This window comes from Physeter macrocephalus, chromosome 16 (genome assembly GCF_002837175.3).
Source record: "Physeter macrocephalus isolate SW-GA chromosome 16, ASM283717v5, whole genome shotgun sequence".
NCBI classification, from domain to species: Eukaryota; Metazoa; Chordata; class Mammalia; order Artiodactyla; family Physeteridae; genus Physeter; species Physeter macrocephalus.
Genome location: NC_041229.1, coordinates 69,482,046 through 69,505,666, shown reverse-complemented (window position 1 = coordinate 69,505,666; position 23,621 = coordinate 69,482,046). Strand labels below are relative to the sequence as shown.

The following is a 23,621-nucleotide window of genomic DNA, read 5'->3' as shown; positions in this document are numbered from 1 at the left end:
CTGGGCCCTCTGGGGCATAAAGATGAAGAATCAGATCAGCTGATTTGGAAAACAGGCACATAAACTATAACACAGTGTGATATGGGTGGCAAAAGAGATCATCATCAGTTGCTTTGGGGGCTCAAAAAAAGAAAACTGAGCAATTAGTTATGCTGGGGGATCTGAGAAGCTTCAGAGAGGAAGGGGCATTTGAGCTGGGTTTTAAAGAATAAATAGACGTTTACTGTCTGCAAAGTGGAGCAAGGAAAAGGGTAGAGCACTAAGGTGCAAAGCGATGCCAGAAGAAAGAGAAATAAAGGGGGATTTTCAGTGGTTTGCTTTGGACTTGGAGGAGATTCAAAACCATGGGCTTTGGAATTACAAAGCCTTAGGTTGAATCCGGCTTATACCATTCACCGCATAACTTTGGGCAAGTTACTTAGGCCTTCTGAGTTTCTGTTTCCTCATCTATAAAATGAGGACAACAACACTAGCTAATATTTTTAATTAATTTAATTTTTAATTAGGACTCAGTCCTCACAACAGATCTATGAAATAAATGCTAGTATTATACTCATTAGGATGATGGAACTGGGGCACAGAGAAGTTAAGTAACTTGGCATGGTCACGCAGCAGACAGAGCTGACACTTGAGCAGGCAGGCATTAAAGAGGGTGTATTTAACCATTGCACGGTGTCTCTCAGTGGTTATGTTGGCCGCAGTGGTTGTTCAAGGTAAATGAGATGTATGTAAAAACATCTAGCACAATTCCTAGAACAGAGCAGATACTCAGTAAAGGTCCTTACTGTCTTCCCTGCTTCATTGGAAGTGGAGAGAGGTCCCTGAGGCAAGAAGAGTTAGGACTCTCCACAATTCAGACCCACTCTTCTAAAAGGCAACCCAATTCCGAGTGCCCACCCACTCCCATGCCAGGCAACCCACCTGGCCCATCTCCTGCGAGGAGCTCCTGCTGACAGTGCTGTACTCGCTGACCATGGAGCGGGCATGGCAGGTCAGTCGCACGCTCATGCTATGGACACGCGCCCAGCGGTCCTGGGCCAGCTTCTGCCCGATCCTACGCAGCTCAGTGCTGATGACCCAGCCCCGCTTGAGCAGCAGCTGCAGGGGGTCTCCGGGGCCAGAACCGCCTGCCAGGATGAGGTCGCCCTGTGCATCCTCCTCCAGGCTGATGGGCTTTGCCTGCAGGACACACATGCACTCACACTCCGTCATGAGCTTCAGGTCCTCCATCCAGCGCTGGACCGAATCCACCTGCATCAGGTGCAGCCTGCAGCCGGGGAACAGTGCCATGAAGGCTATTAACACTCCACAATTTCCAAAGGTTTCAATTCCAAGCCATCTGGTGTTTACTAAACACCTACTATATGCTCATCATTGTTTCTTGCATTCACTTACCTTAATCCTCTTATTTCTCATTATGTCCATCTTACAGATAGTAAGATGTTTTGAGGGCAGATGACCAGACAAATCAGGCAATGAAGTCTGACAGAGTAGCAGATTATCTTTACAATAAGAGGAAAATAGAAATAGACTAAATATCAGATATTAGCTATGTCAAGTGAGCTATGGTACAGCTACACGGTTATATAATGTGCACTTATTTAAAATAATGCTTTCCAAAAGTTTGTAGCAAAGAAAAATGTGTGCACTAATAAAATAAACACAGTATGCAAAGCAGTATGCAGAAATGTAAACACAATTATTATAACTATATTTAAAAGCTGTCTCTAGAAAAAATATTTAAAAGAAATATTAAAATGCTAGTGGTTCTTTATGGGTGGTGAAACGAAAAGATTTTTCATTTGTTGTCAACTTTTCTCTAATTTCCAAATTTACTTTCATAAGCATATATATTAATTTTGTAATGGAACAAAATTAACTCTATTTAGTACAACAGCATGAGAATATCGATTAGATCTTAAGATCTTTGTCAAATAAAATTCACTCTAAAATTCACTTAGTCAAATAATAGTAATATCAGATCATTAACAAAGCTTTGAACGTTGCTTGAATGAATTATATTTAATATCATGTAAGTGCCAGACACTGTGGGAAAAGTGGAGATCAACATGCCACGCCTCCCCTCTCATGGAGCTTTTGATCTGCCTAAAGAATCAAGACATAGCAATGGGAAGTTAAAAAACAATAGATTTCAACATCATTTGAAGGTTATGACAGAAGAAGACACACACACTTAACCTTTAAGGCTGGGCTCAAGACCCTGTGCCTTGGCTTGTAACAGTGTTCTAACTAGTCTTTCTGTTACTAATCTTACCTGCCTCCAGCCATTCTCCACCTGCCACTAGTCATTCACTCATTCCACAAAAAAGTATTCAGTGCCTACCACGTACCAAGTACTGTTCTAAGCTGGGCTATAAGAGCAAGCAAGTAGATAAAAACCGTTTCCCTTGTAAAGGTTACATTCAAGTGAGAGGACAGTCAACTTCTGAAGTAATTTCCAAAATAAATAAGCAATGCATACAATACGTTGGAGGTGGTCAGTGCCATGAAGGAAAAGAACAGGAAAAAAGGATAGAGAGTTGTGGGGGTGAGAGGGGGAGTAGGCATTGCAATGTAAAATAAGTGGATCAGAGAAGGCTCACTGAGGAAGGGACTTTTGAGCCAAGACATGAAGGACATGAGGGAGTGAGCCATGTAGATATCTGGGGGGTAATTGTTTCAGAGAGAGAGAACAGCAAGTGCAAAGGCCCTGAGGCACAAGTGTCCTTGAGATGTGTGAGAAAGACAAGAGTTAACCTGGCAGAGAGTGGGATGGAGGACTTGAGGTGAAAGCAGTGGAGGGTAGAGGTGAGCAGACCCTATGGAGCTGTGTGGGACAAGGTGAGGATTTGGCTTTTATTCTGAGTCAATACAGCCAGCACCCAGAAGGCATTGATGAAGCCAGGTAAGTAGGGCCAAGGTATCAAGTAGGACTGAAATGATAGCGGAATGCTCCAATTATCATGGTTAAAATCACGCCTTCATATTTACTGTTATTTAATGAGGAGTAGAACTTTCTGAACAATGCAGCTGTTTGTCTATAAGGCTTTTAAATGTAATTTTTAACCGCAAAGCTTATACTGTTTATGCAAATTGTGCATGTGGTTTCTTATAGCTTTTTAAATTGTTAAAAATAAAAGCTTACCAATAACCTTTCTTTCTCCCTCTCCCTTCAAGGAAAATAGCTATTATATTTTGTAAAGAATTTGAACAGATGATAGATAGATGGATAGATAGATAGATGAAAAATCACTTTGTGGATATACCACAATTTATTAAACCATTTTCCCATTGCTGGGAACTCACTTTGTTTCCAGCTCTTGGCCACTATAAACACACTTACACATATGCCCTTACATAACCAGTACCTTCATTCTATGCCATAGACCCCCAGGAGTAGGAGTGAAATTCTATAGATGTTGCCATATTGGCTCCCCAAGGCAGCAAAGCATCCCATTCCCCCAACAATGCAGGAGAACTTTCTATACGTATATCTTGTTACTCCCCTGCGTGAGCCCTCAGTGTCCCCCCACTGACCACTCCCCCATAAGTTAAAATTCCTGAGGCTCAGATGGGGAGTTTCCAAGATCTGGCCCCAGCCTCCCTTCCCACACAGCTCCCTTTTCCATCTTCCCTCATATCTTAGCACCCTCACCATAAACACACAACACTCCAGGCACACTCAACCTTCCTGTTTCCCGAGCGTGGCTCTCTTTTACAGTCTCCCCCATGGCCTTGCACAGATAATTCCTCTCAGATCGGAATCCCCTTTCCTTCTTCTCTACCTGGCAAGCTCCTGTTAACCCTGCAATACCCGGCTCTCGTGTTACTTTCTCTGAAGAGCCTCAGTCAGAGCTTACCAGCTGCCCCCCCAGGACCCCCACCTCTCTGTGCATCCTCCATTGGAGCACTAATAACATTCTATTGCAATTTGTATGTTTGTCTGAACTCTCCAAGTCCTGTGAGGGACATCCCTCATGTCTGGTTTATTACCAGTGCCTGACATATACTGGCTACACATCTGAACGAGCGGCAGGCATTTACTGCCATACCTCTGCAGAAGACTCCACATGCCTCCACCATTCCACCTCCCCAGGGAGTGCCCCAAGAACAATGTCAACTAAAAAGAATGCACAACCTAAAAATTGAGAATTATGTTTTATTTGGTGGACAAAACTGAGGACTTCCAGTCTGGGAGGCAGCCTCTCAGAACAGCTCTGAGAGACTGCTCCAAAAAGGTAAAGGAGGAACCAGGATATATAGGAGTTTTTGCAACAAAGACCAAATAGTCAGAACATCACAAAATTACTGTTAAATAAAGAAAACCAGACATCTCAAGTTAATCAATTTAGCACTTTACTGTGTACGGGAAGATGCAAGAGTCTGGGCTCACTGAAATCATTCCTTTGATGTGTACCTTAGCTCTCTAGGGCCAGTATCCTGTGCTTTCCCATCCTGCGTCCCCTCAGGGTGGCTGCAGAGGCTGAGGGCTTGACTGCGGGCAGCCCATTTGTCTCCCTCCTGAGTTCCCTCGGGGCTCACCTTTGCAGGCAGCTGTGGTGGCTTGATGGCTGCAACATCCTTTGTTTACTGATATGGCAGGCAACATTTTTCATTCAGGACAACATGATTGGAAAGGTGATATAGAGGATGGAAAAGTCTATGACCCTCATGTTCTAGAGATACAGAACTGGGAGGCAAACTGACCTAGGGGCTTTTAGGGGGCAACAAATGAACTAGTCACTCACTCACTGACTCATCCTCTCCATAAACACTTTGCAGTGGACATCTGTTGTTTTTGTCTTCCCAGCATTCTCCCTTCTGCCATCAGTAGCAAAGACGAGTTATATTAGCTGCCTCTTGGGGCAACCTAGGCTTCAGCATTTCTCTCCTCTTTGGGGAAGGCCCCTCCTCCCAAACACAGAGTGGTCCCCCAGGGGAAATATCTGCGCTGTGTGAAGACACCCTTGGCCATAGCTGGTGGTTAATCTATGGGTGGGCTCCTGAACCAAGCTGCATGAATCCAATTCCCTCTCCCCAAACTGTGAAACTTAGAACCAAGAGTTACACAGACTGGAGTTGTTGGACGCGGGTCACGTTCGTGACGGCAAATTCAGTTGTTCCACCAGGAATTCCAGCATCATTTGGGGACTGGGAAATAAGGCCAAGAGTTAACTTCTATTGCTTGCAACCAAAGGAAACTTTTCTAAAGCACAAGTTCACAAATAACTAAGCAGAGCTGAGTCGGTGCCATCCCTTAGAGAAAAGGTTTTCTGGGAGTGCAAAGAAGGGAGCTACTCCTTTCAGTTGGAGATTAGGGGCTGGTTCACGTAGAAAGTGGCATTAGAGCTGGGTAGGGTTTGGACACACGAAGACAGTGGGAGAATCTTCCAGGGTGCGGCAGACAATAGGACAATGAGTAGGTTAGTTAGGCTAGAGTTATATATTGTGGAAAAGAGGGATCTGTGAAGGGCAAATCTGGAGAAGGGGGAAAGCCCTGATCTTGAAAAACTTTGAAGCCAGAGTAGTGGTTGGGCATTTATGCTGAAAGCCACAAGAAGCTATCCAAGGGTGGCAGGAAGGGCAACAGGGGTAGAGACCAGTGGAGTTAAAAGATTCCTACCAAAATCACAGCAGCTGGAGCCAGCAACCAGCACAAAGGGAACCCATGATGCTGGGGTGGGTTCTTAGCATGTCTCCCTGTGGAAGAGCTCTGGGGTCCTCACAGGGGAGTTACTCACACCCCCTTCCTTCTGGCCTGGGTGGGAAAGGGCCGTGGAAGAACCAGGTAGAGAGAAAAAAGGGAGTCAGAGCCACCACATGCCTCTGGTGTAAGCCCATCCCAGGAGGCCTGATTAGATCCCAAACTCATATTTTCATCACCCGCCTTCTCCCCCAACTCACACGCATGCGTTACTCAGTTCTTGCTCTTTAAGATCTTTAAAAATTAGAAAGAAAGTGGGATTTTAGAAGCTGTGTTGATTAAAATCCTAGCTGATTTATCACACTGCTGGTAAGAGGAATGGAATGACGAAACTATTGATTTCCCCAGTGTTTGTGCATTTGTGCCCACGCGTGTCCGTGTTTGCGGATATGAACTCATTCGGGTGTCTGTCTATATTGTCTGTGCGCCGGTGTCTGGGTGTCTGGGTGAGAGTTTGTGTATCTCTACCTGCGTAAATACTCAGATGAGTTTGTGTGTTTACTGGTCTTGTGCCAGAGAAACTCGATGATTAAAAACGGATTGGGTTGGGTGGGGCTTGAGCATGGGCTGTACTTAATCACTCAATTCCAAAGAAAAGAGTATATTAAGTGGAGAAAAAAAGTAGCTTTGCAGTGGAGAAACCTGGCAAATACCACCTTAACCAAGAGATCAAAGTGAATCTCACTGCTGATAAGCCACGTTGATAGCATGTACCCCTGATACAACGTGATGAAGACACTTCACCGCTGCAGCGTTTTCCCTGAAACCCATAACTCAGTCTCAGTCATCATAGGAAAAACACTGGGGACCCAAACCAAGGGACGTTGTACAAAAGACCTGACCAGTACTCATCAAAACGGTCAGGGTCATCAAAAACAAGGGGAGACCGAGAAACTGTCACAGACCAGAGGAGACTAAGGAGACGTGACGATGACAACATGTAACAGGATGTCCTGGATGGAATCCTGAAACAAAAGAGGACGTTCGTGGAAAAACTAGTGAAATCCGAATAAAGTCTGGAAATTAGTTAATAGTAAAGCACCAATGCTGCTTCCTTAGTTGTGGCAAATGTACCAAGCTGCTATTAGACACTAATCAGAGGAACTGGGTATGGGGTATATAGAAACACGGTGCACTATCTTTGCAACTTTCTGTAAATCCAAAGCTACTTAAAAAATTTTTTTAAGTTTCTTTTAAAAAGATGAGGTTCGGCAGGGAGGTGGAGTCCAGAAGACAAGCCTGAGGGTTTTCTACCCAAACTCGCCAGAAAGACTCTCACATCACTTGCTTCTCCCCCAACCAGAAGCATGGGCTGAGACGGTCTGTCTCTCTGACTTTGTGTCGTGAGCCCACAGAAAGAAGCCTTAGAGCAGAGGTCCCCAAGCTTTTGGGCACCAGGGACCGGTTTTGTGGAAGACAATTGCTCTAGGGACCGGTGGCGGGGGTCGGTGTGTGGGGTCTGCTTCAGGCGGTAACGCGAGCGGTGGCGAGCGGCCGATGAAGTTTCACTCGCCCTCCGCTCACCTCCTGCTCTGCGGCCCGGTTCCTAACAGGCCGCGGACCAGTACCGGTCCACAGCCCGGGGCTTGGGGACCTCTGCCTTAGAGCATCAAAGCTCCAGTGGACGGGAGGGAGAAACCTGGCTAAGGAGCCTGAAGCGGAAGGACAGAGGGTCCACAGTTGGGCTAGGGGATGGAAGTTGTCCTCTCAGGGGAAGAAACAGTGCAAGCCTAGCTGGCTTTGCCTTCAGTCGACCCCATCAGCCGCCCTAGAGCCCAGCAAGGGCTGAATCCCAGGCCAGTCTCTTGGACTTGTGCCTTCTATGCTTATAGCTACCTCAGGGAGGCCTCCCTCTGGAGGTCAGGCCCTCAGACTGGCTCAGGAAGATGCCGCTCCCTCCTTAATTGCCTGAATAGGCCTTGAACCAGAGCTTCCTCAGGACAGAACTGCTTATCGGGTAAAGGCCTTGAGCATAAGAGGAGCTTCCACAGGCCCAGGCCAACAAGGCTTGCACGTCTGCACGCAGGGGTAGAAAGAGCTGGCTCTGCTGCTCTTCATCTATGTAACTGAAGGCAGGCTGCCACTGCTGCTGCCTTTTTTTTTTTTTCCTTTTTCTGATATTTTTATTGAAATAACACATGTATATAAAAGTGAACAAATCATAATATCAAGCTGCAGTTCGATGCATTTTCATAAGGTCACACACCCTTGTATCCAGGAACTAGATAAAGAAATAGAATATTAGCAGCATCCCAGAAGTCTCCCTTGCACCCCCTTCTGGACACTCCCCAACCAGAATAACCAGTATCCTGACTCTCACAACATACATTAGTCTTTTGAGTAAGTTTCTTAACCTCTCTGAGCCTCAATTTCTTCACCTGTAAAACAGAGATAATGACAGAACCTTCCACAGTGAGTTGATGGAAGGATTAAATTAAATGGTGAACGTAAAGGGCCTAGGACAGTGCATAGCACAAAGGAGATGCTCAAAAATGTTCATTCTCTTTGCTGCCTTTCCCCATATGCAACACTTTAGCACCTCTAATAATTATAATAGAGGCTAGAATTTAGTGAGCACATTCCATGTGCTGAGCACTATGCTAAGGGCTTTACATGAATTATTTGATCTACTCCTCAGGACAACTATCTGAGTTGGGTCTTATTATCATTCCCATTTTACAGATGAGGAAACTGAGAGGCAGAGAAGTAAAATCACCCAGGTAAAAAGCAGTAGCACTGAGATTGAAACCCTAGTCTCTCTGGTTCCAGAGTCTACTCTTAACTGCTATGCTTTACTGCTTCCTATTCTGCCTGCCCCTCAAAAAAGATGAAGAAGAGCAGAGAGCAAGATAAGATGCCTCAACACAGGGAGATATGCAGGGCCATTTTCCCAAGAAAGAACTTCAGGGGCTGCTTATCAGCAACAGGACGATGAAGGAAAGCTATGAGCCCTGGCTCTGCCTAAAGCTCTGGGTAGCGGGAGGACCAGGATCGCGGGCCCCAGAGATGTAATTGCTGCTTTCAGGCCAAACCCACTCCCGGCCGTGCAGTTCCAGGAGCTGCCTTCCAGGGTGACAGCCTCAGAGATGAGGACAGACAAGGGGCGCCTGTGGGGAAAGCAGAATCTGGTTTTCTTTAAGAATGAGCTTAAAATAACTTCTATTTCTAGAGATTGTTTAAAGAGATACCTCCTCTTTCTCCCCCAGCAGCAACCAAACATACAGAGAAGAATAAATGAGCAGAGTAGTAGGCCCATGGACCCCTGCCTCCTCTTAACCCCACTCAGTGACTCATCCCACTTAGGTCCAAGGCCAGCTCTGACCAGGGAAGGGAGGACGTCGGAGGTTCTGGCCCACCAGCAGGTGGAGGGCAAAATGGGTTGACGCTCAAGGCATGTATATACCTATGAAGCCTGACTTTGCCCAGCTTGCTTTGCACCCAAGCTGCCCTAGTTACAACTAAACCATCAGGATAATAATATAATTGTGTTTAGCTAAAAAACAAATAAGTAATAGAGAATTGATGAAAAGCAGCTCTGAAATCACATGGAAAGGGAAGATAGACAAAATCCACCGGTAACAACAACTAATATTTATTGGACCCCAGGACTGTACAATTATCATGTGGTATTTTATTCTCACAGTAACCTGATTAAGTGAACACTCTTATTGTCTCCACTTTACAGATGAGAATACAGAGGTGCAGAAGACTTACATGACTGAAGAGAGCCAGAACTCCATGTAGGCAGCCTGATTTCATAGACTATGTGCATATTGGCCGTACTAAATGGCTTCTCCACCTGTCTCTCTCGTCCTCCAGACTTTGAGATCTCCTCAAGGGCAGGCACCGTCTGATTTATCTCAGCATCACCAGCACTCAGCACAGGGCCTGACATATAGCAGGTGTCAATATATACTTAATTGAATCAAGTAAACCAGAGACCACCTGGGAAACGGATTGTGAGCCTTGCCATGCCAGATGAAAATATTTCCAGAACTTGCAGAGTGTCATGCAAGATGAGCATGAGTGCCCTGACCTGGCACATGGATTGGAATCCCTGAACTCACCCCTTCCTCTCTTCTGGGGCTATACTTCAGAAGATGTGGACTCTGTCTTTGGCCTGGATGTCAGAAAAAGCATAGGTCAGCTCCTTGCGATACTTTTTTCCCTGTGGTTAAAATTTGAGGTTGGGTAAGTAACTAGATACCACAAAAGACATGATAATAAACTTTTTTTGCTTTAAATAGGAATACTTAAAGCAGGTGTCAGCAGAATCAGAGAGACCTTTGTAAAAGGCATTGTTCAAATATTCCTATATTCCACCAAGCAGTGCTCTGGTTGGGTAGAGCTTGGACCCTTAGCACCCATTATCCCAATTCTCAGAAATTTCAGGCAAATGGTTTTCCAGTGAGGTGTGGAGATATATAGCCAAGCCTTGGAGAAGTGGCTGAAGGGAGGTCTGAGCTCCCATAGGAAGTGCCTGTCCCCACATGATGCCGGTAACATAAAATATTCTCAACCAGTTTGATAAGGTTTAAAACAATCCCTGGTCAATTCAATGAAACACTACAGATGCTGATCATGTGCCAGGCTTTGTGCTGGTGACCCTTGACCTTAGGAAGCTCACACTGTCTAAGAGATAAACAGACATAAACAAATATAGCCCAACCTCATTCTCATCCTACCATGATGTACCATAGTGTCAAGTATTTCCAGGAGTTCCTAGAGTTCATCTCATATATATATTCCCCCCCAAAAAAAGACTGGTTCAGTCAACCACAAGGCAGCATTGGAGAATTCTGTCATCTCTTCTTCCTTTAGCAGCCTTACACTAGGTATAATTCTAGTTGCCAGGTCCTGCAGCCTTACACTAGGTATAATTCTAGTTGCCAGGTCCTGCCAGGTCCACCCATCATGGCTGCCTTTCTTTCTGGGTAATATCATGCTGTCTGATCTCTACTAGACATCTCTGACTGTCATAGTCACTGCTTCTTCTCTTACTGCTGTATCTTCTAGGTACCGCTGTGCCGGCATCAGAGGCAGGCATGACACTGGGTCTTCTGGGCATCATGTGGCTTCTGTTGGGTACCAGTGCTCCCCTCAGAGCATGAACTCTGGAGCTCGATTGCCTGGATTGAATCCTAGTCTGCCACTTGCTAACGACAACTCTGGGAAAGCCTCTTTGTATTTCAGTTTCCTCTTCCTCAATGGCAAAAGGGAATGATAATAGTACCTAACTCCTAGGCTTTTTGTGGTTATTAAATGAAGTGAATATATGAATATATATATTCACACACATGCATATGTATATAAACGTATGTAAATATTTGCTTAGAATAATGCCCGATAGACAATATTGTACGTGTTAGTTATTTCTGGAGTGATTTGAATTAAAGCAGCTGGTAACATCAGAGCTTAGTTACTTAAAAGTGAGAGAAATAAGGAAGAATTCTGGAAAGATGACAGTAGTGGCAGCATAGTTTTTCAATCACTCCAATTCCCCATATAAAAACTGACAGAGCAACTAGATAACAAGGCCAAAACCCCATGGATAATATGTACAGCAAAACGAGATGATAAAGCATTCCTACAAACCTCAAAATACAAGCGGTGCGGGGGTGGGGGGGTGTCAAACCACCTGCAGCTACAAGACTGCTCGGTATCACCTGTATGAGAGGAAGAAGAAGGAAACAATAAGGTAGCATCTGGAGAACATGGGAAAGGAGAACCCCAATGTAGCCACTGGGTATTTACTGGAAAGCACAGTGTGACGATTTGAGAGTAGTAACTGAAATTAGAAGGGATTTGCCTCTCCAATGAGGTGAGTGCAAGGCACGTACTCTGAACTCTCAAAACTGACCCAACAGGAATCTCTTCTACAACAAAGCACCACATTAAGAAGAAACTTTGGGGAGTAAAATCGAAATTGAGAAGGACAGAGATAATAGAGACAGAAGGAAGAGATGTTCAGACCAATGGGAGGGGCAGAACAGAGCTAGGAACCTTAGAAAGCAGATCACTATATTTTTGAACCCTACACAAAAACAAAAGAAGACGGAGCTCCATGAAGTTAGAACAGATTTCCTGAACCCTACTTCCCTCTAAAAGTTTATGAAAACTAATTTCACATACAAATGAGCAAAAAAAATTTATTGAAGTATCATCCCATGCATAGTTATTTTAGAAAGAGAATAAAGAGCAGAATAATATTGCTACGATGAGAAATGCCAAAAGAATGTACTCAAAAACAGAAGGAAACTATAAATTACTGTTTCAGTATTTCAATAACCATTACCAAATGAGCTTAAATTTTTAAGAAAAATGATATATACCCAGTATACTACCTATATGAAAACAAGCATACAAGGCGTATTCTAGTAAGATTATTGGACTTTTAAAAAGAAAAAAAGAAAATCCTTTGCACATCTAGAAACAAGTGCACGTTAGGGACAGGAAATTATAAGGGACAGGAAATTATGCTATGATAACTTTCTTAGAGCAATCCTTTATACCAGAAAAAAAGTAGAGTAACAGATTTAAAATATTCGATATGAAAAGAAACCAAGGATGTTATATTCAGCCAAATGACGTTCAAGAATAAGATGAGAAGGAGTCCTGATTTCTGTGGCAGCAGTGGTGTTGGAAGACAGTCACTCAAGAATAATTAAGATAAAATCGATAGGACTTGGGTACCAATTCAGATGGATGATGAACAACAGGGACTAGTCAAAGATGTGGCCCAAATTTTTGACTCAAGCAGGTGAATGGACAGGAGAAACCAGTTCAGAAGACAGGAAGGTGGGTTCAGCTTGAGACTTGTTGAGTCTGATGGGCCCACTGTCTCTTCTTTTGAAGAAGGCCCATCCCTCTCACTGGACTGTCCTCCTGTCGAACTACATTCCCCAAACTTCCAGGCCCTCCCAGACTGCACGCCGAGTGTGTGACCCACATACCCTCACACGTTCCACCCTGAATATTCATTCAGTCAATATTTCCTTTGTGCCTACTTTGTGCCGGGAACTGTTCCAGCTGCTTGGGATACAGAGTAAACAAAGCCAACAAACATCCCTGCCCCATGAAAGGTACATTACAGCAGGGAAAACAGACAATAGTAATAAACGTAATCGATTTAACAGTGCCTAGTATGTTAAAACCAGATAATTTCCATTCAAAAGAAGAGTTAGAATAAGTGGGGACAAGACTGTTCATGTGAGAGGCAGGGAGGGAAGAGCCCCTTCAAATAATGGGTCAGGGTAGGACTCATTGAGAAGGTAAGCTGTGAGGGAATGCTTCAGAGAAAACCAGCCATGCTGATGTACGGGTACTGAGCTTTCGGGGCAGAGGGTAAAGATGGTGCAAAGGACTTCTGTGGGAGTAAGCCTGGGTGCTGGAGAAACAGTACGGAGATAAGTGCGGCCAGAATGGAGTGGGACAAGGGAAAGATCAGTAGGAGTGAGAAGGGACTCAGGCTAGACCCTAGAGGGCCCTGAAAGCCACTGCAGGCCCTCTGGGGTTTCACTCTGAGTAAACAGCAGGATTCCTCCGGGGACATCCGAGGAACCTTGTCATCAGCTGGGTCCACCTGGCCCCTACGCCATTCTACAACCCAACCTGGAAGGCTCTCTCACTAAGGGCTTTATAAAAACTACACATAGATGAATTTAGAATGACTTAACCTCTGCTATGCAGTGAACTATAAACTGTTTATTGAACAGTTAATGTAAGCATAATTATTTATGCAACAAGCTATAAATAATTTACAGTATGGTTAGGAGATTAACTTCCCACCTCTCTTCACTAAGGCACTGGTGAACTGGTGAAACCCAGCCAGCTGAGACCAAAGGAAATGTTGCTTCTCTGATCATGTTCAAATCTTCCAGTGTTTTCATTGCCCTGCTTCTGAGCCACACTGAGCTGCATTACAGGCCTTTTTATGCGTTGAGGCTTTTGTAAGTAATCCCTCCTTCGATGAATCTGCACGATGTTTCCTGCATCACCTATTGTGCTGGGGATGGCCTCTGTCTCTCCGTGTTCCCTGCAGTGACCCTCTGCTCCAAGCTGCAGCCCTGCACAGAGTTTTCAGATCACTACCCAGAAATCCCCATTTTCATTATTCATCCTACCCCCTTTTGCCATATGTGTTCCATAACATTTTTGGTTAATTGAACTGTCCGGTATAACACAGTAAGAGAGTTGATCCTACTTTTCAGATATTCCCAGGAGTGCTGGCCCACTAATACACCTCGAAGCTAATACCTGGGAGTAATTTGTGAAGGGGATATGGATAATGGCATTATAGTCACTTTGTCCTGTCCATTTCTCCAGGTTTCGGCTTCCAGCAATCTATACAAGGACTTGAAGGTAGGGAAGAGATTTGGAGACCCTAACAAATCAATATTTTAAAAATCTGGCATAGTTCCAAGCATGCTATAAAGGAAATATTTTTTGAGTACCTTCTGCATGCCAGGCACGTATCAAGTGCTTGCCCATACAGTATCTGTCTTGCAGTTACAGAATGCTATTTATTATCCCCCGTCTTACACGAAAAAGTGAGGCTCAGATAGCTTCCTGCAGCTCATCAATGACTGGGTCTAGATCTCAATCCAGGTCTGCCTGCCTCCAGAGCCTGTGCCTTCGCTACCTCCCCAGACTGTCCAGCACCCATGAGTGTGCTGTCGTTTCTGTTTCAGAAGGACAGGGAACATGAATTTGGCTCCAGGTGACTGTCTCCAGTCCAGGGAGCCAATTTCATGTGCACATTTCACAGCTGCCTCCTCTCTGATGACTCAGGAGCAACCCGTCTTGTTAACTTTATCAAACTCTGGCATTTTGAAGACACTATTAGTACTCCCTGGCCTTCCATTAACTCAGGAAAAACTTACTTTTGAAACTCTAAAAAGGACACATGTGTGTGCGCGCATTGTCAGTATACATATGAGAGCCGGCATGATGCTACTCACAGTAAAAACACCTGATGAGGATCCATCACTCTGTCCTCATCCCGCTTTCACCTCTTAATAGCTGCGTGCCCTTGCATGTGACGCTTGCCCTCTCTGAGCCTCAGTTCCCTGACCTGCTCTCCCCCTCATTCCCAAACCATTGTCTCAGCCTCACCAAGTTCTTTCAAGTGCCTCTGCTGAGACTTCCAGCTTCCCAGCCTTTGCACATGCTGACCCCTCTCTCCCCATCTCCTCTTCACCTTGCTGATGCCTACGTATCCTTGGAATCTTGGACTAAATGTCTCTCCCGAAGTAGGTGTCTCTGACTCCTAGATGAGCTTACGTCCCATGTGTCCCATGTGTCTGGAGCACCCTGTCTTTCCCCCATCATGACACAGGTCTCAATTATTTAACTACCTATTTATCTGCTAGACCATAAGCAGGGCAGGGCTTCTCTCTACCAGGCCTACCCTGCATCCTTCCCCTCGCACTGGGCCCGATACAGTGAAAATGCTCAGTGTCTATTTATGGAACTGAATTAAGTTTAAAAATCTATCAAATGGGAATAACAATGACCTGTACCGCCATACCGTCTCATCGGGTTATTGAGATAAGCTCCATAATCATTACTGCTAACATTTATTGAGGCTGAGCCCTGTGCCAACTATCAAGGAGATGGCTTCATGCAGTTCTCACAGTGACCCTGAGAGCAGGCCACTATAATCATCTTATCTTTACAAATGAGGAAACTGAAGCTTAGAGAGGTTTACATGAACTATCTGATATCACTCAGCTTGTAAGTGGCAAAGTTTGGCTCGGAACCCAGCCCATCAGACTCTAGACCCCATGTCCTTAAATGCCACTCTAAACTGCATTATGAAAGGCCGTGTTCTGTCCAGATGGCATGTTTAGTACTGTCAGGTAAAGATATAAATGCATTCTCACATGCCTGAGCTGAGTCGTTGCTTGTCCTCAAGTTTCACGGCTGTAACACAGGACCTGATGTGTAGACTAAAGAGGGTTTAGCTTTGTCTTTCCTCTTTACTTTAAGGAGAGTATTTTCATTTGCCAAAGTGGAACATTTAGGAGAATTCACATATCCTACATGTCAGTTGCCATCCTGGTACCTCTGCGGGATTCTGGAAAAGGCAGGTGAGAGTCCAGAAGTCACCACTAGAGGGTTTCCAAGAGCGGGTCTACACCGTTGCCATAGACTCCATCAGCCTCCAGCCCCCAGCACTTGGACCCCCTTCCTCTACCACACTCTCGCTCCATCCCCAGCCTCAGGCTCTGACCAAGAGTCCTCTATTCCCAGTTGTGGGCGGACTCCAGGCATCCTTAGAATTTGGCTTCAAAAGAGCCCCAGACGCAGAGGCCAGAAGCGGCTGCCTGTCCCACCAGGTCCTGCAGCCAGTACATGCATCCTGATGTCCTGGTGTTTTCTGTGTGCATTCTCAGCGCCAGCCTGTTCTAGAAGCTGAGGACAAACCTGAACAGGAGAAAACCCCAGTGCTCACACAGCTCAGGCAAGACCCCGAACAGGCAAGAAAGCACCAAGAATCCAATCTGGTCACAGTTACAACAGTAGCCGATGTGTTGAGTTCCAGCAATGATCCAGGCAGTGTTCTAAGCCCTCTCAATATATTACTCCTTAATCCTCCTCACAGCCCTGGGAGAGAAGACTGTTATTGCCCCCATTTACAGACAAGGAGACTTCTGTTGGGAGCGGTCACATGGTGGGTAAGTGGTGGAGCCATCACTCAGACCCATGCTCTAGAGCCCAGAGCCTCTCCTCGTATCAACTAAACACCACACTGCCAGCAAGAAGCTGTGAGCAGGAGAGTCTGGGATCACAGGAGACAGAGGGCCTGACTTCGCCTGGGAATATGTACACAAAGGAAATGACATTTGCCCTGGTTCTTAGAGGAGAGGAGTTGGCCAGGATGACAAGGACAGAAGGACTTCCACATAAATGCAAAAATGCCTAGAGACATAAAAATAGTAATACGACCAGAAGTTTCACTGGAATCAAGCATCAGGGGCCTATGAGGGGTGGCCAGGAAGGGGCCTAAGGAGAGAGACAGGGACCAGTTGATCAAAGACCTTGAATACCATGATTAGGGATTTGGATTTAATCCTGAAGGCAATTTAGAGACACTCAAAACATTTTAGAGCGGGGAAGTGACACAACTGTGCAGAGACTCAGTAGAAAATGGACTTGAGTGAGTTAAATACCATACAGGAGGGTGACCTGTCGGGAAATGATGGTTATACAGCAGAGAGAGGACAGGAGGCTGAACTAAGGCAGTGACCTGGGAAAGGAAGAAGTGGGTGGTCTGGGAGGGAGATGAGAAGATACGAGGGTGAAGGAGGGAAAGGAGCAAGGCTGGCTCCTCCGTCTCTGGTCTGTGTGACTGGTGCTGCCCTGACTGAGATAGGAAACCCATCCAGGAAGGAGTTAGTTTTCATTTTGCTTGGTTTCATGGTGATGCACCATGACAAGTGGGATACACGAGGCCACGGCAGAAGTGGGGTCTAGGCCCTACAGAGGGGTCCCTCAAAGAGGCCCCACACCTTCCCAGAGAGGAGAGCAGGCCTGGTGAAGCCGGCACAGCCCTGCCACAAGCCGGTCCACTCCCAGACGCCGTCACTGTGCCGCCACATAATGAGATGTTTTTCTCAATTTTGGAGCCCAGGGACTGTGGCTCCTTACGGTTTGGACTGCGTTAGTGCTGAGCATCACATAATTGCATAGCTCATCAGATTCTCTGTCATTAGCTCTCTGGTTCTCAGGGCTCCACCTTTCCTACTGCATTTGCTGGTTGACCCCAACATAAAAAATCTGGTTAAACAGGGCAGCTCTTGCTGTGCGGCAGGCTCTGCCTGCTGTCCCTGCACCTCGCAACTCCCAGTGGTTCAACCATCCTCAGCCGTGAACTTGGAGCTGCCATCTCACTATACATGAAATCTTTCCATTGCAAGTACAGATGATCTGATTTCTCATACAAAGGAAGGAATGGAAAACTGAGGTCAAAGCAGATGGACTGGCAATGAGTCACACGCCCTTCATGGTGGAAAACACCGCAGTCAGGAGCCTGTAGGGTCTCCAGCCAAGGAGCTGGAGGGGCCAGGGGCCAGGACCAGGGTTGGATTTCCTCTGTTTCCACAGTGAGCTGGAATCTGAGCCTGATGCTGGGAAGATGCCCCCTTGCCTGTGGGGCAGGGAGGGCATCCCAAACAGTGAATGGGGCTCACAGAAGCCCTGTCCAGTACCCGGAAGAGCGCCTGAGAGAGGTAGATGTCTACTCCCCAATTCACCCTGCTCCTTGCTCCCTGATGGTGGCTTTCCTGGACATCTGGAAAGAGGTGACTAAGCTCCCAAATCTGGGTTTTCTGGAGCCTGGCAGATTCCAAACATAAAGCCAGATGTAACCACAATCATCTTCACATACCAGGATACTGGTTGGATAAATTATTTTAAGCTGGAATTATCCAGGGTGGAGTTGGGGTGGGGGAAGGGAGGAGCATAGTCTTATACTAAGGCATTACAGTATGAAAAAAATGGGCTCCCTAAAATATGTCTAAAATCAGAAGGAATTAACTACCCACACAGCAAGCAGGGAGAATTACAAACAGTAGAGCACCTCTGGGCACCAAGAACTCTCTCCTTCAGCCCTCACAGTGGTTTGATGGTTGGCGATTACCAACCCATTTTACAGATGTAGAAACTGAGGCTTAGAGGCATTACTTAACTTGTCTAAGACCTCATTGTTAATAGTCATAATAAAGTTAAAACTGATTGAGTGCTTATTACTTTCTGGACACTGTGCTAAATGCTAGAACCAATCTTAATGCTTACTTCACTCTCAAAACAATCCCATGAGGGTCACATAACTGAGATTTGGGAGGTGAAGTGACCTGGCCAAGGTCTCATGGTAGGTAAGTGGAAACAAGAATCTATGCAGTCTGAGACCAGAACCTTGGTCTTACCTAAATGCTATATTCTTTAATGGTCTTCAGCAATTTAGCTGATATTCACACCCTCAAATCCACAGCTGGGGCTCTTTCTCCTATGCTGGACTTCCCTTATGTGATTATCAATGCCTTTTTAAAGATGGTGATCATTTAAAGACTACAGTATGTCTAGTCGTTTTTCAAACTCTTGCCTTATTTCTTTCGTGGAGAGAACAGGGTGTGTGTTATTTAAATTCAGGACAGAACTACTGGCCCACTGGCCCCATCATCACAGATCTCTGACGAGTTTGCACCAGAAATACTGCCAGAGGGGGAAGCCAGGGAGACCGTGCAGAGTGGGGAGTGACCCTCTCAGGACTCTGGCTGCGAAGGGTCTCCCCACCCCTTCACTGTCCCTGCCTCGGCTCTTGCCACTTAGATTGCCCTCCTCATTCTTCAAAGCCCATCACTGGGGGAAGGTAGCTGTGTCTGACCCTTCAGATGCCAGAGGGAACGATTCTTCCCAGTTCAGCAGACCCATGTCCTGGTCCCCAGGTGCTGATACCAGTTCCTCATTGCCAGATAATCCTGCTGGCCTGGCATCCAGAGTTCCCCAAAACATTGGGGGTCATTAGTTTATGGAAATCTCTGACTACATTCTTGTTGGTTCATTTTAACTTCTTTTCACTCAGAATGAAACTTTAATTATTCCTTCAAAATCTGGAATTTGGATTTCTCTGCCTTACTCTATTCCCCCTGCTGCGTGAAGTGGAGAGTTTTCTGTAAGAATACATTTCTATGCCAAGAACACTTGGTAATGGCCTCCAAACTTTACTGAGCACCCCAGTGGGCCAAGGTATTGGGCTAGGTGTTGGGATTATAAAGGAGAGATGGTAAGAATATGATCTCCAAGAGGGCAGGACCTTCTATTACAGTGAGACATAATCTCTCCACCTAGCACAGCACCTGGCACATCATAGGCACTCAATAAACATTTACTGAATGAATAAATGAATGATTGTAAATAAGCAATTATGGTTCAGTATGCTCCCTATGGCGTTTTGAAGAAAGGAGAAAGAATTTTGAGAGCACAGAAAGGATGTTCAGCTCAAACTAGGGTATCTGAGAAAGCTTCCCACGCCAACACTGGAAGGATGCCTTCAAGTTCACCAGGAGAAGAAGCAGAGCTGGAAGGTGATAGGATTTCAGACAGAAGAAACAACCTGTGCAAAGCAGTGGAGGAGAGGAACCACATGTTGGGAAGATGGCAAGTTGCTAAGAGTAGTCAGAGGGGTGGAATTAATTCAGTCAAAAATAAGAACTTCAAATCAAGAACATGTTGGAGTGCTAGGTTTCGTGGATTTATCTGTATTATAACCTAGCAAAGCAGGGTGCACTATCCCCTTCCCTGGAGAAGAGCACTTCTCCAGGCTGTACCACGGCGCTTCTATAAAATCTGAACAGGGCACACCCTCAAATGCTGGAAGGGGCTCCCAAACTAAAATGTCTTACAATTTTCATCCCAGCTACAAGGCCAACACTAAACCTCTTTATGAGTTTCGTTGGAAGGAATAAGACCCTGTTTGTTTTGGTCAATGAGATTCTTTCATAGCCCTGAGGCACTAAAGTGGGATACTTTTGTCCAGAAAAGGAAAGACTATCCAAAACTCACTCACAGACTTCTAGAAGTTAGAGCTAAAAGGGTCCCTGGGGAAACTTTTGCCTACCTCCTCATTCTCAGATTAAGAAACTGAAGCTCAGAAAGGGAAAAGGATTGTCTGAGAACACACAGCAGGTTAGCATAGAGCCAGGGCTGGGAAGGAAGGAAGAGAGGAAGGAAGACAGGATGGAAGAAAGGCCAGCCTCTGGTCCCTGGTTGCTGCTCCCCACTACAGTGTGCTCTCCTGTAAGACATTTAATGATGAAATTGCAGAGACATTTTTTCCAATGAATTAAAGCAAAAGATTAAAAATATTTCTGAATCGCTATTCTTTAGAAGAAAAAAAATGTCTCTCCAACTGCCTGACTCCTTCAACCAGTTAAATCTTTGACTTCCATTCAGAAACAGTATTTAAATTAATCAAGGTAAAACCCTAGCTTATCCTTTCCCTCCAACCGGCACTTTTCCACCATGAAGAATGAGAATAGCTTGCTGGAGACAGACAGGGGAGTGTCTTGGAGAAAGGAACAAAATCCAAGCTATGGAATTAAATTTCTCACAGTCACCTGAAACTCCTCAGCTGTTAGTCATTTTTCAAACATTTATTAAACATTTATTCATTCAACAACCAGTTTTTGAGTTCCTTCTGTGTGCATTTTAACCAAAGGAGCACAAATATGAATCAGAAATGACTTTGGCCCTACTGAGTAGGAAGGATGACATTTACATAACTCATTATAGTACTACTCAAGGCCTGGCCCAGAGTAAGTTCTTAGCCTGAAGTAAATTTCATTCAAATGAACGAGTGAACGAATGAAATTGATAACTATTACAGATCATTGCTAACAAGAGGATTCCACTGGGGCTAGGACACAGAGCTGCCAGAATTTACTGGAGGCTAGGAGGGAGAATAGACTTAAGAAACAGAGCCCAAGAAAGGCAGGACTCCCCAAAGGGTGGGAGGGGGCCTGAAGAGTATTATGGCAGCTCCATTTCCCTCTCTGGGCCTCAATTTCCCTATCTTATAATGCAGGGAGCTCTGAGGAAACTTCCAGCAACAACATTGAATACCTCTATGATCCCAGTTCCTGGCACCATAAGGGAATTTAAATCCAACCTCTCCCCTTAAAAATATCTATTGAATCATTGTCTCTCTGCCTTTACAAGGTCACGCCCTGTGTTTCTCTGGATTTCTCTTGGGAGATGGGAGAAGGAAGGGAATATGATTCTAGCTTTGATTAGCCTTCCTTTCGGTTTAAACAACAGAAAAATATCCAATTATCCCATTGACAATTACAGTCTGCACATTTCACCGCAGGCCCAGAAAGCAGCCCAGCATCAGAAAACCAGCCACAGACCAAGGGTGTACACATGCAAGCCATTATCTACTTGGAGACAGGCTGGGCTGCAACAGCCCCACTGGCTCAGGGAAGCTGGGTGGGTCCTCGTCAGCAGGCCAGGGGCAACCCAGGAGGCCGCCTGACACTAGCTGCAGCTGCATCCAGCCCTGGCTCGTCTCAGACTCCAGGCTGAACAGAAACATTGTGAGAAAGAGATTCCCTCACAGTGAGACATCCCAAATAAAAGCCCCAGGTTGCATACTTGCTACAAAACCAGGCCTGATCAAGTCAAGAGATAAATTAGTGAGTTCCACAAGGGAAGGGACCACGCCGTATTTGATCACAATCATGTCCTTAAGCACACAAGCCCCATACAAAGCACATGATCTGCACTCAATACATATTTTGAGAAATTATGTGGAAGCCTAGTAAATAAACGACTACCTGAATGAGTGAATGATTTGCTTGTGCAATGCGCTCAAGAACATCGTGGAAAAGATAGCCAGGATAGAACGCTGGCCGGCACTCATGTTCAAGCACCATCTGGGAACATGTATCTCTGCTCTGATCCTTGTCAGCCTGTCCTGGACAAGTAGGTGACTTAAACTCCTCAAGGCTTATTTCCTCATGGGATGGACGTTGTATGTGCCCCTCAGATTCCCCCCTCAAGGAAGGACTTGTTGTCCCCAGCTGGCAGGCCCCCCAGATACTGCCTCAGAGGCACCTCACCTGAGGTCATGCCTGCCCACACACTCCAATGACAGATCAAGGTGGGATATGAAGGTTCTGGCCACTCTGGCCAATGAACAACTCTGATCCCAAAGGTCCCTGTGAGGTCAGCTGAGTCGTCATCAAGCAGGCATCACAGCTCCCCAGCTCTCCCTGCCCAGGTCTGCTTCCTTCCTCTCCCTTTCACAGGTGTTGATCCCAAAGGCACTCCCTAATAAGCATCTTGAAATCTCAACTCCATCTCAATGGCTGCTTCCCAGAGGACCTAAACTATGATGCCCTCATTATCAAAATAGAGACAATAATAAGTATACACAAGGGCTAGCATGAGGACTGAGTTGTTATGTGTAAAAGCATCCAGCTTTTAGCGAATGCTGGATGAGAGTGAGCCAACTTTGTTATGGGGGTTAGTGAAGCCCAGTCCTTTCATCAGTATTCCCACCCTCACTGGCAGGAAACCAGAGAGAAAATGTCAGTGTCCCAGCTTGATCTGTGGGTAAGAGAAGTAGTGGAAGAAAGGAGAGAAGGAAGGAAGGAAGGAAGGAAGGAAGGAAGGAAGGAAGGAAGGAAGGGAGGGAGGGAGGGAGGGAAGGGAGAGGGAGGAAGGGAGGGAGGAAGAGGGAGGACATGTCTGGATGTGGCCCTGTGTGCATCCCTCAGACTGGCCTCCAGCCCACCCTGTAGGAACCTCTCCATAGAGAGAGTCAAATCAAAGGACTGGGCCATCAGGATCCCTGCAGAAGATGAGGGCTACGCTATGATGGTGGAAAGCACAACCCTGGGAGCAGGCAGACAGGTGGCAACACCCAGACCACCGTGGCTGGGTCCCAGCACCACTACCACCCAGCCCAGAGCCAATGGAGGGAATCAATGTACCAGACACAAAGATGGAAGCCCAGAGACGCAAGAAGAAAGCAAAGATCAGCTAGAGACACAGCAGCCACAGTCTCCTGCTGCCAAGAGTGCTGATCCCCTGTCCCCTTCAATCCCACCGGTAAGTCTGTGAACCTCCAGGGAAGTATCTGAACCTGAGCTTGCGAGGGTTTCCACTGCTGAGGGAGGGAGGGAGGAGGGGTGTGTTAGTGTCACAGGGATGGCCTGGTGACGTGTGGGTTGGCACCCTGAGGCCTAGAGAGACCCTCCTTCCTGGACCCCGGCACTTACACGACCTTTTAAAGCACTTAGGACTGACGCCCTGTTACAGACAATAAAGCTGGTGCTCAGACAGGTTAGGCAGCAGCCAAGGTCACACAGCTGATAGGAAGTGGAGCTGGGATTTGAGCCCAAGTCTGATT

At 45.9% G+C, this 23,621-nt stretch overlaps 1 protein-coding gene across 1 annotated transcript in view; it reads right to left on the bottom strand.

Moving 5' to 3' along the window:
* INSC (INSC spindle orientation adaptor protein) overlaps positions 1 to 23,621 on the bottom strand; it is a 124,488-nt gene that overhangs the window by 64,842 nt on the left and 36,025 nt on the right. Inside the window, exon 3 of the mRNA XM_024118906.3 lies at positions 922 to 1,267. Within this exon, the coding sequence (XP_023974674.1) occupies positions 922 to 1,267 (346 nt within the window). The remainder of the gene's footprint in view (positions 1 to 921; positions 1,268 to 23,621) is intronic.